Source organism: Ciona intestinalis, chromosome 7 (assembly GCF_000224145.3).
Source record: "Ciona intestinalis chromosome 7, KH, whole genome shotgun sequence".
In the NCBI taxonomy this organism is placed as follows: Eukaryota; Metazoa; Chordata; class Ascidiacea; order Phlebobranchia; family Cionidae; genus Ciona; species Ciona intestinalis.
Window position 1 is genome coordinate 2,836,628 of NC_020172.2, and position 12,506 is coordinate 2,849,133.

Below are 12,506 nucleotides of genomic sequence, written 5' to 3' on the forward strand. Positions count from 1 at the left end.
GGCTTTGCCTAATAAAATAATAAACGTTAATTTTAGTTCTCCTGACATATGATGGATTTTATATACGTTTTATGTTGAGTATAGAAGCATTACGAAAAGTCCGCTGTTGGGCCCAAACCACCTATAGAGAAGATGGGACACCTTTTAACTCTATATTTTCTCGTCCCATTCATTAGTAAACAAAGAACATTCAAAGAATTATAAAACTATATCCTCACGACTCTCATAGGCCGTTGTTAATTGTTTAAAACACGATCAGGATATTTGGATAATATGTGCTAAAGGTGTTTTATCTTCCCCTACCCTACTATATGTAATGCCGGTTTAAATAGGCTGTGAAAGCTTGATTAAAAAATAAAATTCCTTTACCCTTAGATTTAAAACCCCATCCGGCACGAGCATTTTTATTACTATGAATAGTATTATATGCAGTTTCGATGATGACAGTTATACCGATGATAAGCAAAATGAGAAATGGTGATTTAAGTTTCGGATTCTGTTTTCAGTCGGGATGGTAAAGTTTCTTGTTCTGTTCTACCGAGAACTTTAATTTCTAGCGCTACAGTTTCCTTTCTGTTCAGCTACAAAACCCTAATTTGTAAAGCTAAAGTCCCTCTTTCCGTTTAATTGCAAACTTAAGTTTTTAGCACCAAAGTTTCTTGCTCGGTTTAATTGCAAGGCTAAAAATTTCTAGCGCTAAAGTTTTAAGTTCCATTTGTGCATAATTGGCCATGTTCACATTTCGATTTGTGCAACTCTACGTTATGCTCATTTGAACGTGTATGCAAATTCTCGTATCGCTGGGCACATGAACCAAACCTGTGCCGTTAGACTAAAAACTCTGTGTGGGTCGTGTTTAACTTACAAAACACATAGCACACGCATAGTTTAGAGATACAGCTAAACTAAATACGACATATAAACCTTACTTACACAGAGATACATTTTGCAATGCATGTTAGATACAGCGGTAGCATATTTGCCCGAAAATGCCTGGGTGGTGGCGCTAGATACCCAACCTAAACAAAACTATAGAAGTTAACATATTACAGAAAGTGTATCTTTTGTTTTTGATAAATATATGTTTTATACCGGTGTTTTAGCTGCATCTTGTGTGTTAATTGGTAACAACCGCCGAAAATTTAATACGCAGAACGACGTAATAGCTGTGAAGAAAAATAAAAGGGGCAAATTGTGAAGGTTGTAGTCGTTACTACTCTGTCAGTTTTGCGTTGGATTTAAACATGGACGGGACAAAAACACTTCCAAAAATGTCGACATCTTTGGCTAAGTCTCTGAGCCAGAGGAATTTTGACGCTGACAAATGTAAGATTTAAAATGAATTTTACAAAATATTTCTGAAGAATTCTTCCTCTACGTTATCTTTCAATCACTAACTACTAACCAATATGTAATATTAATACCCAACAACCCAAATTAAAACTATCAACCTCTTAACACTTCCCACCAGCTTAGTCTGTACCGTACCAGAGAATTTTTTCCTAGTGTTAGTATGGTTTTATAATCTTGTTTTGTTAACAAGAGTAACTTGTTACAATTTGTTTGACCCCAAAGCATGTTCATACATAATCTACTCAGTACCCTATATAGGAATACAATAGAAAACGGTTGGGAATATGAGCCATTCCTTGCCTAAGTCCTATAGTACCCACGGCGTGCTGGTCTGGACAACCTTAACATTTTAGAATAGAAATACAAAATGTCTCTTACTGCGGTTTAGGTGCAAGACCAGTACTAAGCAGGGGTAAAAATAAATAATATGTGGTAATACTCATGTCTTAAAGTAGTCACATTTTGTCCTATTTTTATCTAATAAAAATTGTTTTCAGTTGCCAAAAGCATAAGCGCTCAGTCTGATGGAGATAAAGACTTGCAAGAAAACCGACAAAGAGTTCACGCTCTTGGAGAAGACACTGCTCAAATATTAAAGAAACAAGTTTATCACAACTATCAGCAGTTCATCGATACTGCAAAAGAAATCTCATGTACGTTAAGTATGTCTATAAGTTATAAATGGCGTGTAAACGGTCTGTGAGGTGGTATTTTATAACAGTGTTTGGTATTATTGTAACTAGTGTAGAATTCTCCCATGACAAATTAAAAACAAGTGACCAAATAAGTCTATATCTTGGTAATAAGTTGGAAATAGATGTTTCTGTATGACATAAGGTGTGGATTCTTCACTGGCACCTTACCATCAAATAACAACGTCAAAAAACATGAAATATTGTATATATAGTTTTATTTAATTACCAAACTAATTTACCATTAGCGTCTACGTGTTTGCAGAGTTCGCATGTATGGCCTAGAATTGATTTGTTAACCTATGTGAATGATTAAGGTCCACATAGTAACAGTTTAATTGATAACAATGCTTCAATTAAAAGTAATAACATATATGCATATGGCCTAAAGAACACCCTTGTTTTTTAAAAGATAATAGTCCCTAAATTCTTATTTGTTATTTTACAATGTCAATTTGATTTGGCAATCCAGAGTAAAGCAATTGCATTATAGCTATGTAATGACAGTCCACTATATATCAATGCTGTTGAAATATTATAATATTTTTAGTCCTTGAAGGAGAAATGTTCCAATTAAATCACATTCTCACTGAACAGAAGAACTTAATGGACACAATGACAACTATATTTGCTTCTAAAGCTAAAGGTAGGTATAAATATATATAAATATATATATATAATAAAAAACGTTTTCCAACTGAAAAGTAATGTACTATCAAGGCTAAAAATCGGTGTATACTAAAGGTATATCCAAACTAAAATTATATTTTACTCAAATTTATTTATTGTTTTTTTTTTTAATAATATCTTTTTTTAGATGACTCCTCGAAGGAAGATAGCAGCAAGAGAAAAGCTGAGGACAAAGCACTAGAACAGAAAAAGGCCATGTCTGCACTGCGTGATAAAATGGAAGGATGTGCCGTAAGAAGAATTTGTTATTCATTTTTGGTGCCACCCTAAAACTAAAAGACTGACTTTTCACTAACCTATGGAATTTTATTTTTCTATTTCCTAAATCGTTTTTACTCTTGAAGGGGTCACCCCTAAATCTCCCGGTTATAATTATTATTTCAGAAGCTATTTTTAATTTTAAAAACTGCAAAATAATACAAGTAAGAGTAAATTTTGTAACTTCTGACCCTTTCTTTTTTATGTTGTCCCATGAGTCCTTACATTACTAAATGTGTAACGTGTCCACCAAAACACTCCTAATATAATGCCTTTGTTATTCCAGAACATCATAGACGCTCCAGGTCGTTACTTAGTTCATGATGGTGATGTTTCAGAACTCGACACGGATTCTTTTAATCAGATTTCAAAAATTCACCTTTTTCTATTCAATGATAGGTGTGGTTTTATTAGTATTTAAGTGTTTTACTGTCTAAATATGTAAAATTATTTCTGGTATTAATACAATGGTCCAATTTTGGTATGATATACTAGGTTGAGGGAAGATGGGACATCTTTAATACTTTAGCACATAATATTCAAATATCTTGATTGTGTTTTAAACAATTACCAATGGTCTATGGGAGTCGTGAGAATACGGTTTTATAATTCTTTGATTTTTTTTGTTAACTACCAAATAAGACAAGATTATAGAATGAAAAGGTGTCCTATCTTCTCCCACCCTACTATATAATCACTTTTTACACAAAATGAGTTTTATTATTCTCCATTATTTCAAATTATAAAATATCAGCATAGACATGCAGCTTGCTAAACCTCTTAGCTGCGCCGCAGTGCTTAGTTCTGTGTTTTTTCTAAAAAGTTGTTTTTTCAAATTAATTTTTCTACATAGTCTTATTATGTGTTCGATCTTAAATGTTTTTCAAAATTATTTTTTCCACAGTCTTATGGTGACCACCTGGGTTGGAACAAGACGCGGCAATGCAGTTGCAGGAAAATATAAATATCAAGTCCTAATACCAATTGACACACTTGCTATTGTTAATGCCAGGGATGTAGGACGTAAGTAGTTTTAACAACTTATTTTAACTTTTATGATGATTACATAGGCGGCAAACTTGCTGGTATAGGGAGGCTGGTATTTTTAGATTACCATTCTGAATTTATTTTTGGATGGTATTTTTAGATTAGCATTCCTCCGAATTAAATCTTTTTTTGGTTGTAATGCTTAATTAATGCAGTGTGGACAATTCTGGGGTTGGGGCGCCTACCCTGCCACCCCAGGTTTGGCGCCTATGGATATTTAACAAATGTTTATAGTTTGTACTGAATGTTAAATAATCAGTACTAGAATTCACAGGTTTTAAACTTCGCAAATTAAGTTACTGTTACAAATTACAATTGTGTAAAGTTAAATTTGCTTTTTTATATTTATATACATGTTGTGTTTTCAATTGTGCAGTAAATTTATAAGTTTTGGTTTACCAGGCAAGAAATCCATCACAAAAAGTAAGTCCGGTGCCAAACTAAAATCAGGATGTCAAGTGCATGGCTACTAGATAATTTATAGGATTTCACACAATTTATACCAAATTTATCAACTTTTCCTAAAAAAAGTTAAAACTGTATATTTGGTAATTAAGATTTACATTTTGCAATTAACTTTATTAATTATATTTGCAATCAATGCTAAATCTGTTAGAACAAAACTATTAATCCAGCAACATTCTTGGCGTATTCTCACTGTCATTGGAATTTTTGGTTTGATAATTTTACAATTACTAGGGGATAGGGGTGCGTAGTATGACATGTCACCCTATTTAAAAAAAAACATGGATGGCATCATATTGCCCCTGTCAACCTAATTTTAAAACAGGGGTGGCACTATATTGCATTCACCCATTTATCAATGAGGTTCCCTATGTTCAAAAACTAAGACTGTAACTGCATATCCCAAATTTTACTAAAAATATAAATATTAAAGCACATTTTCATCTAGTTATAGTAGTTGGTGGTATTGTAACTAGATTTGGTGGTAGAAATGAACTAATATGTAAGTAACTTTTGAAGCAGTTATACACAGTACAGTTACTTCTATTTTTAGACAAAGAAGGTTATACATTACGCAGTGATGATGTAGGTAAGATTTATTTAACTCAGAATAAATAGCAAGGTGTAGGCCTATGTATTTATAACTTTTAAATGTAGGAAAGGTAAGGATATTTAGATTAGATACAAATTTTTATTAAACAAATATAACTTATTGGTTACAATGTTTGCTGATTAATGCAGTGCAGAAAATTGTAGTGTATGCCTGCCTACCATGCTACCCCAGGTTTGGTGTCCATGCATATCTGTATGATACATATAAAGACAACAGACTCTATCAGTATTACACTTTACACATAAATACATAAAAAGACTGTATCAGAATTAGTATATACATACATTTAAAGACAGTAAAACACAGGTTTCTGCCTATAGCCAGTAATCACATAAGTTAATTATAAGTTTTGCCAATACTCAGTTTATTAGTTTTTATAAATTGTCAACAGTATATAATTTCCTTTGATTTCTAAATTATTGAAATTTGAACACAGCTGTGAAGAATGCTTTCAATGTTCTTGTGCTTCCGGAGTCTAGAATGTTTCAATGCGAAAACTCAAAGGAAAAGGTAAACGATGCCATAGCTTCCTAGTTCATGTAATTTTGCGCAATAAGAGCCATTTATATGTATTGTGTTAAAGATATATTATAGAACTGGATTTATATACCGTATTTGTATTAAATTTACGATTGTATTGTAACTTGAAAAAATATATTTGTAAACGCATAATAAATGTATAGTTCTTTAAAAAAGTGTATTCGTAAATTCATCTTAAATGTATTGTATTTAAAAAAAATGTATATTTGTAGTTTTGTCCAGTGTATGCATATAAAAGTGGACGTCGATTTTTTCTTAGCTATATCTCTGTTGAATTTTACTTTTTTAATATCATTGTTATTATTTATACTGTGGTTCAAATTCGTTAATATTGATGGTAATTATAAAATAAGGCACAAAAAAAACAGAAAAAAAATATGATAATCGACCCACAAATAAAAGTTAAAATATTGTAAAAAGAAAACACAAGACCTAAAAGTAAATTTTAAAATAAATTTATTGTTTTTGAATTTTTCACAGAGAGAATGGTTGGAAATCATGGATTCCACGAAACGTAAGCATCTGGCTGATAGAGAAAAACCACCAGAACCTGACACACCAACCACTCCTATGTCACCTACTAAGATCTTCAATCGTAAGTAAATTTCATTTATCCTGTCTTTTTATTCTATGTAAGTGAGGTCATACAGCGGCACGCGCGTGAGATTCTGTGTGGGTGAGGTCATACATCAGTACATGCATGGGGCTTTACATATAGGCCAAGGTTTTTTTTCCATTAACCTGGCACCCAGGGTGGTTCCCATTAGTGACTACTGGGTTGAAGTAATGTATGCTATCTGTCTTGCTGAAATGATACATACATGATACACCTATCAGTGTTGAAATTAATCCGGTATCCTTTGTTTGCGATGCAAGCGTGTAAACATTGGGTCAATGTGACAAAAAATTACCTGTTTTATGTGGTACTTTGGTACTTGACGAATTTTCCAAATATCTTCTAAGACTTTTATGTTAAATTAATTCCAGGTCATTTATATCCTTTGTTTTAATTGTTTCCTAATTTTGGCATTTTTAATTCTTTTGATCTAAAAATTAAGATCATTTTTTCTGTTTTTTTTAGCTTTTATGGAAATGGATAAGGAGGACACGGGAAGTCCGGAAAAACGAAATGAAAAACTTCCGAAAGTGATTGTTGGTGACCCACATTTAAATGAGGAATGGATTGTTGAAATGCCAGAAGATCTGGATGTTTTTATTGCACAAAGAAACTTTGAACAAGCAGTGGAAGTTATATTGAAAAGTAAGCTGTGCTCTTGTTTTTACTATTTTGTTCTAAAGGAGGTTCCTGAAAATTAGGCTGTACTGTTTTTTTTATATAGTATTCTACATAGCTGGGGTCCTAAAACGTGGCTTGTCATTGGGTCAGAGATTTAGGCCATGGGCATTTTGTTTGCCCCTTTGTTTTGTGTTTTGTTTTACCACAATGTTTTTTTTTGTTATAGTAGGATGGGCTTTTCATTCTATAAAAATTATAAAACTCCATCCTCAAGACTACCATAGACCGTTGTTAACTGTTTAAAACATAATCCGGATATTTGAATATTCCGTGCTAAAGGTGTCACGTCGTCCCCCGCCCTACTATATGTAAAAAAAGTAATATATGGCTGGCAATTGGCAATAGATAAACCATAGAAGGGCCACTGTTTCTTACACTTAGTCCTACTTACAGCCAAGGAATTTCTATCTGACATCAGAGATTGCCCTGCTAAAGTAGAAGTAGGAGAACAACTTCATAATCGAACCACACAATTGGTGGATGTGTTATCGCGGTATGTATTGCTGGTTCCATATTTATCAAGATTTAAATTGTCTCCATTTTTAAAGCCATGAAACTATACCTTTAATTTCTCAAGTATTTTTTCGACCTTCTTTTTTAAGTATATTTTTTCTGCCTATTCAATTAAAGATATAAACTATAAAACCTTACACCACAGTGAGTTAAAGTCGTCTCCCGATCGGAGTCTGCGAGGAGGCCCTCGTGTGGTGAGAAGACCGGTTGTTCTCCTTATTCGATTGCATGAAACATCCAAGGTAGGAATCAGGAATGTTGGAAATGCTCCGATTTACCGAGCACCCATGCTTTAATGTCTAGATTAACCTAAGCGCTGAGCCTAAAAACAATGTCAACAAAGGGTGTACAAGTACAATACACTGTGTGGTATGCAGAAAGTATAATCAACGAAAATCATTTATTAAGTTTCCTTGTCGGCATGGCGACAAGTTAAACGGTGACTAAAGTGTATACTTTCTGCATACCATCCTGAATATATTGTTCCCCACAGGCTTGCAGTCTCTTCCTTTCAAACCAAGGTATTTTCCTGATGGATGAAACAGGCTATAAAAACTTAACAAAACTTCAATAACAACATAATCTTTATCTTCTCAGGCTTGTAGTCTCTTTCTTTCAAACCGAAGCAGTGCAGTTACATTCGCAATCCGCCAACTAAGAACTGAGGGCTCCCTGTCCCTTTACATTAGCAAGTTGTGTAAAGTTTTCTTTAACAACCTGGAAGAAACAGCTCGAGAATTCAACCAAGCGTTCACGGATATAAAAGGCTGCTACTCGTGTATGTCGTATTTTTTGTTAATTTCCCGTTTTAAATGGCCCTTTTTTTCAACTTAGTAAATTATGTGGTAAAGTCTTAACACATTTTTGTTTTCATGTAAACAAATATAAAAGGACAGAATTGAGATTTAAATTTTACATAAACAATAAGTTACTATTTAAAAGACTTGATATTTGCAGACCAATTAATATTTGCAAACAATATTTAAATTTTTACTTAGTTTTATGTAATTATTAAACTACTTTGTACAGTGACTAAAACTTTACTATTTTTTACCATTTATGGTGTTTATTTTTTTAGCCTGTAATAAATTGTTCATATAAAACACTTATATTTTGTTAGGTTTTATATTCCTTTAGCAAATAAAATCCAAATCTCCTAATCGTGTTTTAAACAATTAACAACGGCCTATGGAAGTCGTGAGGATACTGTTGTAGTTTTCTTTGATTTTTTCTTTGTTTTCTTCCTAATAGGACCAGAAAAGAGAAAAAAAGGTGTCCCATCTTCCCCACCCTAGTATTTTAAAATAAAACCAATGCATATTGTAACTCAAATTCAATTATATATATTTCAGCTTTTGTAGTTTGGAGTCGAAATGAACTAACTTCATTCGTCGATACATTTTCTCAACAAGTATTCGGTCGTAATGCTGATATTTCTGAGGTGGCTGAGTGTGTACAGAATGCACAATCTCACTGTGAGAGGGTAAGTCAACATATACAGAAAAAGTTAGAAAAGCTAGGAATTCACTGTGCTCTTACATATTTATTAACAGACATGTTTTAGTATAGACTCAAGATTATGAATGACAATTATAAATGATGTTGAAAGTGACCCCCGTTAGCATCAATACAAGCTTGGACCCCTCTTATTTTGTTTCTAAACGCCTTAATCAGCTGCTCTCTTGGAATAGGTTAAAAAAATTATAAGACTTTACACAGTGACGGACTTTACGAACTCCTTTGAGTACGGCTACTCTTTTATCAGAGTACCATGAAGTTTTGAAACACAGATTTTTTTAAAACGTTTTTTTTTATTTTTAACACTTTAAAACCCAAATCAAAACAAAGATTTGTTATTACTTTAATGTTAGAGAAAAATAATAAATTCTTTATTTTAACATCTCCCAATTTTCACACTAAATTTCATTTTTGACAAAAAAATTCTTCATTTTATCATCATTTAATTCCCACACCATTAAACACAAATTTTTATGAATTTAATTTTTGGACAAAAATTCAATTTTCCTTTATTTTTCCTCCAGCTCCACAACTTAGGTCTTGATCTCAGCTTCCTCCTAAACAACCTCCTTCTCCCTCACATCCAATCCTCGCTCCGGGATCACAAGCAGAAGATCATTGATGCAACAAAACTCAGAAACTCCGAAGAATTATGGCGACCAAGTAACCTTGGAACACCACAGGTAAAAATGAGTATCAATATTAGAAATGTGCAGATTTGCAAAGAATATTTTTTGCCCAGATATTTGTCATATTTTTGTTGTTTTTTTTTACGCTAAATTATTAAGGTTTAATATGGTAATATTAATTAGAAACGACACGCCGATTTTCGTCTCAATTAGCAAAATTGAGCAAATTGTATATACAAATTACAAAAATCTTTCAATTAAGGGTTAACATACTGTAGGAGAAATGTGTCTTTTGGTATCTCCATGTCAAGATAGTTGTTTCTAGCTTTAAGATAGCTTGTTTGGAATTATCGGCCAACTCTGGAATGCTTTGCATTATTAATACAGTGCTTGTCGCTAACACATGGTACAGGTTCGAGTCTCGATGCTGCCACCATTGTGGGTATGTGTGTCATTGGGCGATACATTTAATGGCACTTTCCTAAACCAAGCTTTCCTTCTTGGTTGTCTAAATTATCAGCCATGCTTAAGTTAAACAGGCAATCACAATTAAAGTTACTTACATGGTAACTTGTAAGTGGACATAGTATAGCGTCTAAAACTGCCACCAAAAAGGATAATATCCAACTAATACCCTTTTTGCATGGTAAAAAGTTAATGCAAATAGCGATCCGCATTAACTCGTCATATGATAACTCGCTAACAGCGTTATTTTGCATTGTCATTAGTTTATGCGCGTATGAAAATTGAGTTTATTTTAACGCAATGTTGTTAAACCTAGTTTATAACATAAGTACTCTGATACATTACAGTGCTATTACCAATTAAAAACTGAGGCTCTTAAAAGTGAAACTGTAATTCCACCATACTTTTCTTTACTCGCATAATGCGAGTAAAACCAACCTTCTACAGCAGATGACACGCTTATGACGTTATGCGTGTTAACTTTGCATCTGCGAGTAAATATGCGAGTACTTACGCACATAAAGTTACCATGCAAAAAGGGTATAATATTTCATTAATTCATCCATTACAGGCAACTGAAAGATTAGTAGGCGAGATGTTGCAGCTTGGTTTAAAGTCATTTGTAGATTATTGCTACGACGGATGTTTCTCAAGACTTACTGGTTCCACTCTTGCTTTTACAAGAGCTATCCTGACACATGTAGACAGTGCTGTGAAGGTAGCTTGTTTTATTCATATGTTTTGTCATATCTTTATTTTATGTTTTTCTGCTGTAGTGATACTGTATGTTAATGGTTTAATGCAACTTTATTGATTTCTCTAATGTGTGGATGAGCCTTTTTGGTTTATTAGGTCTGGCTCAGTGGTTTGCATGGGTGCCTGCCTAATGCCTATAGTCTAACACCCATGTCACAACTACTGTTGTTGCCCTGTCACGCAAGGATAAATAAGATATATAAATGTAACTTGCCTGTTACAACACAGGTATTAATACACCTCATGCGTGCTTACGAGTTACCATGTTACTTAGTAAGAAATTTTTTTATGTATGGCTGATATTTTGGACAACTGATTAGTGACCACTGGGCTGGAGCATTTGCGGTTAAGTGTTTTGCCCAAGGACACATACGCCCACAGTGGTAGCAGCCTATGCGCTATATATATATAGAATATAACATTTTATGTAAATGTATGGCTAAAAATTTAGCGGGGTTTGAGGCTGGCAAGTTAACCAACCATGCCATGGCGCCAAGATACATACATTGTTTACATACAGATGATGTTACCTGACTTACAAAAGTCGATTGTTGAAGGAACAGCAGAGGTTGTGATGTCATACACAGAGTTCACGCTTGGTTGCGTACAGAGTGAAACTGAGAGACCTGATAAAGCAAAACTTATAAAAGAAAACGCAAAATTTGTGGCTGACTCTTTACTGCCACTTGTTGAAATGAAGATACAGGTAAAAAAAATAATTTATTTGATATATAGTAAGATGAAACACCTTTAACACATAACATTTAAATATCCTGATCATGTTTTAAACAATTAACAACGGTGTATGGAAGTCGCCAGGATACAGTTTTTTCTTTAAATGTTATTTGTCTACCACCAATCGGGATGGGAAAATAGAATAAAAAGTCTAATTTTTCCCACCCTACTATCTTATGATGTATTTTTATATAGAAAAGGATCAAGCAATCTCCCCGCCAACTAAATGCATTGAGAAAGGAATTCGCAAGCAAAATATCTTCGAAATAAATCTTAAATTAAACAATCAAAAATTACATTCACTCCTAGTCCATTTATATTAAACATATATCTGCATCCTTTTGTTGTTTAAGAATATATTTGCTTTTGATTTGCTTTGTCGAAAATCAGGCAGAAGATTTTAGATCTATATAGCTGTATTGAGTTTTTGTGCAATATAAATATGCTAAAAATATACAAGTGGTCGCTACTTCTTCTGTTTAGATTTGTTGAATGGAATCAAAATTGTCTTCATTATACTAAACAGTAAGTTGGGACACACAACTTTTTGATTTTACAGTTTGGTTATACTACATGATTTATCCTTTAATATATTAAGGCGGGGGAAGACGGAACACCTTTAGCACATGATATCCAAATATCGTGTTTTAAACAATTAACAACGTTCTATGGAAGTCGGTAGAATACGGTTTTATAATTATTTAAATGTTCTTTGTGTAATACAAAATGGGACGAAAAAAAATTCAAAAGTGTCCCATCTTCCCCTACCCTACTGTAGGGTATGTAAAATTTGTCATTTTACCATATTAGTAATATCCGTATTTATATACCCATCCATTCAATAGTGGTCCATAAGGTCTACAATACTGATGAGTCAACGGTACGCATTTCCTTTCAATTAATCTTCGCCTGCTATCGTTATGTGCATTCAGGGT

At 33.2% G+C, this 12,506-nt stretch overlaps 1 protein-coding gene across 3 annotated transcripts; it reads left to right on the plus strand.

The window, feature by feature from the left end:
- Window positions 1–458: 458 nt before the first annotated feature.
- Window positions 459–12,043, plus strand: LOC100179362 (exocyst complex component 8-like). 3 transcript variants are annotated; one of them, XM_026835277.1, is made up of 18 exons: window positions 459–477; window positions 1,154–1,326; window positions 1,851–2,006; window positions 2,596–2,691; window positions 2,863–2,966; window positions 3,280–3,392; window positions 3,898–4,016; window positions 5,555–5,628; window positions 6,139–6,253; window positions 6,740–6,919; window positions 7,349–7,448; window positions 7,614–7,710; window positions 8,066–8,246; window positions 8,821–8,951; window positions 9,511–9,669; window positions 10,652–10,798; window positions 11,357–11,542; window positions 11,767–12,043. In XM_026835277.1, exons 2-18 carry the CDS (start codon window positions 1,245–1,247, stop codon window positions 11,839–11,841), a joined length of 2,115 nt encoding a protein of 704 aa, XP_026691078.1. In that variant the 5' UTR covers window positions 459–477; window positions 1,154–1,244; the 3' UTR covers window positions 11,842–12,043. The 3 variants fall into 3 exon arrangements, with proteins under 3 accessions (XP_026691078.1, XP_026691077.1, XP_002121066.1); XM_026835276.1 differs by lacking the exon at window positions 459–477 and adding an exon at window positions 497–514; XM_002121030.5 differs by lacking the exon at window positions 459–477 and having other exon boundaries at window positions 1,059–1,326.
- The last annotated feature ends 463 nt before the right edge of the window (window positions 12,044–12,506 follow it).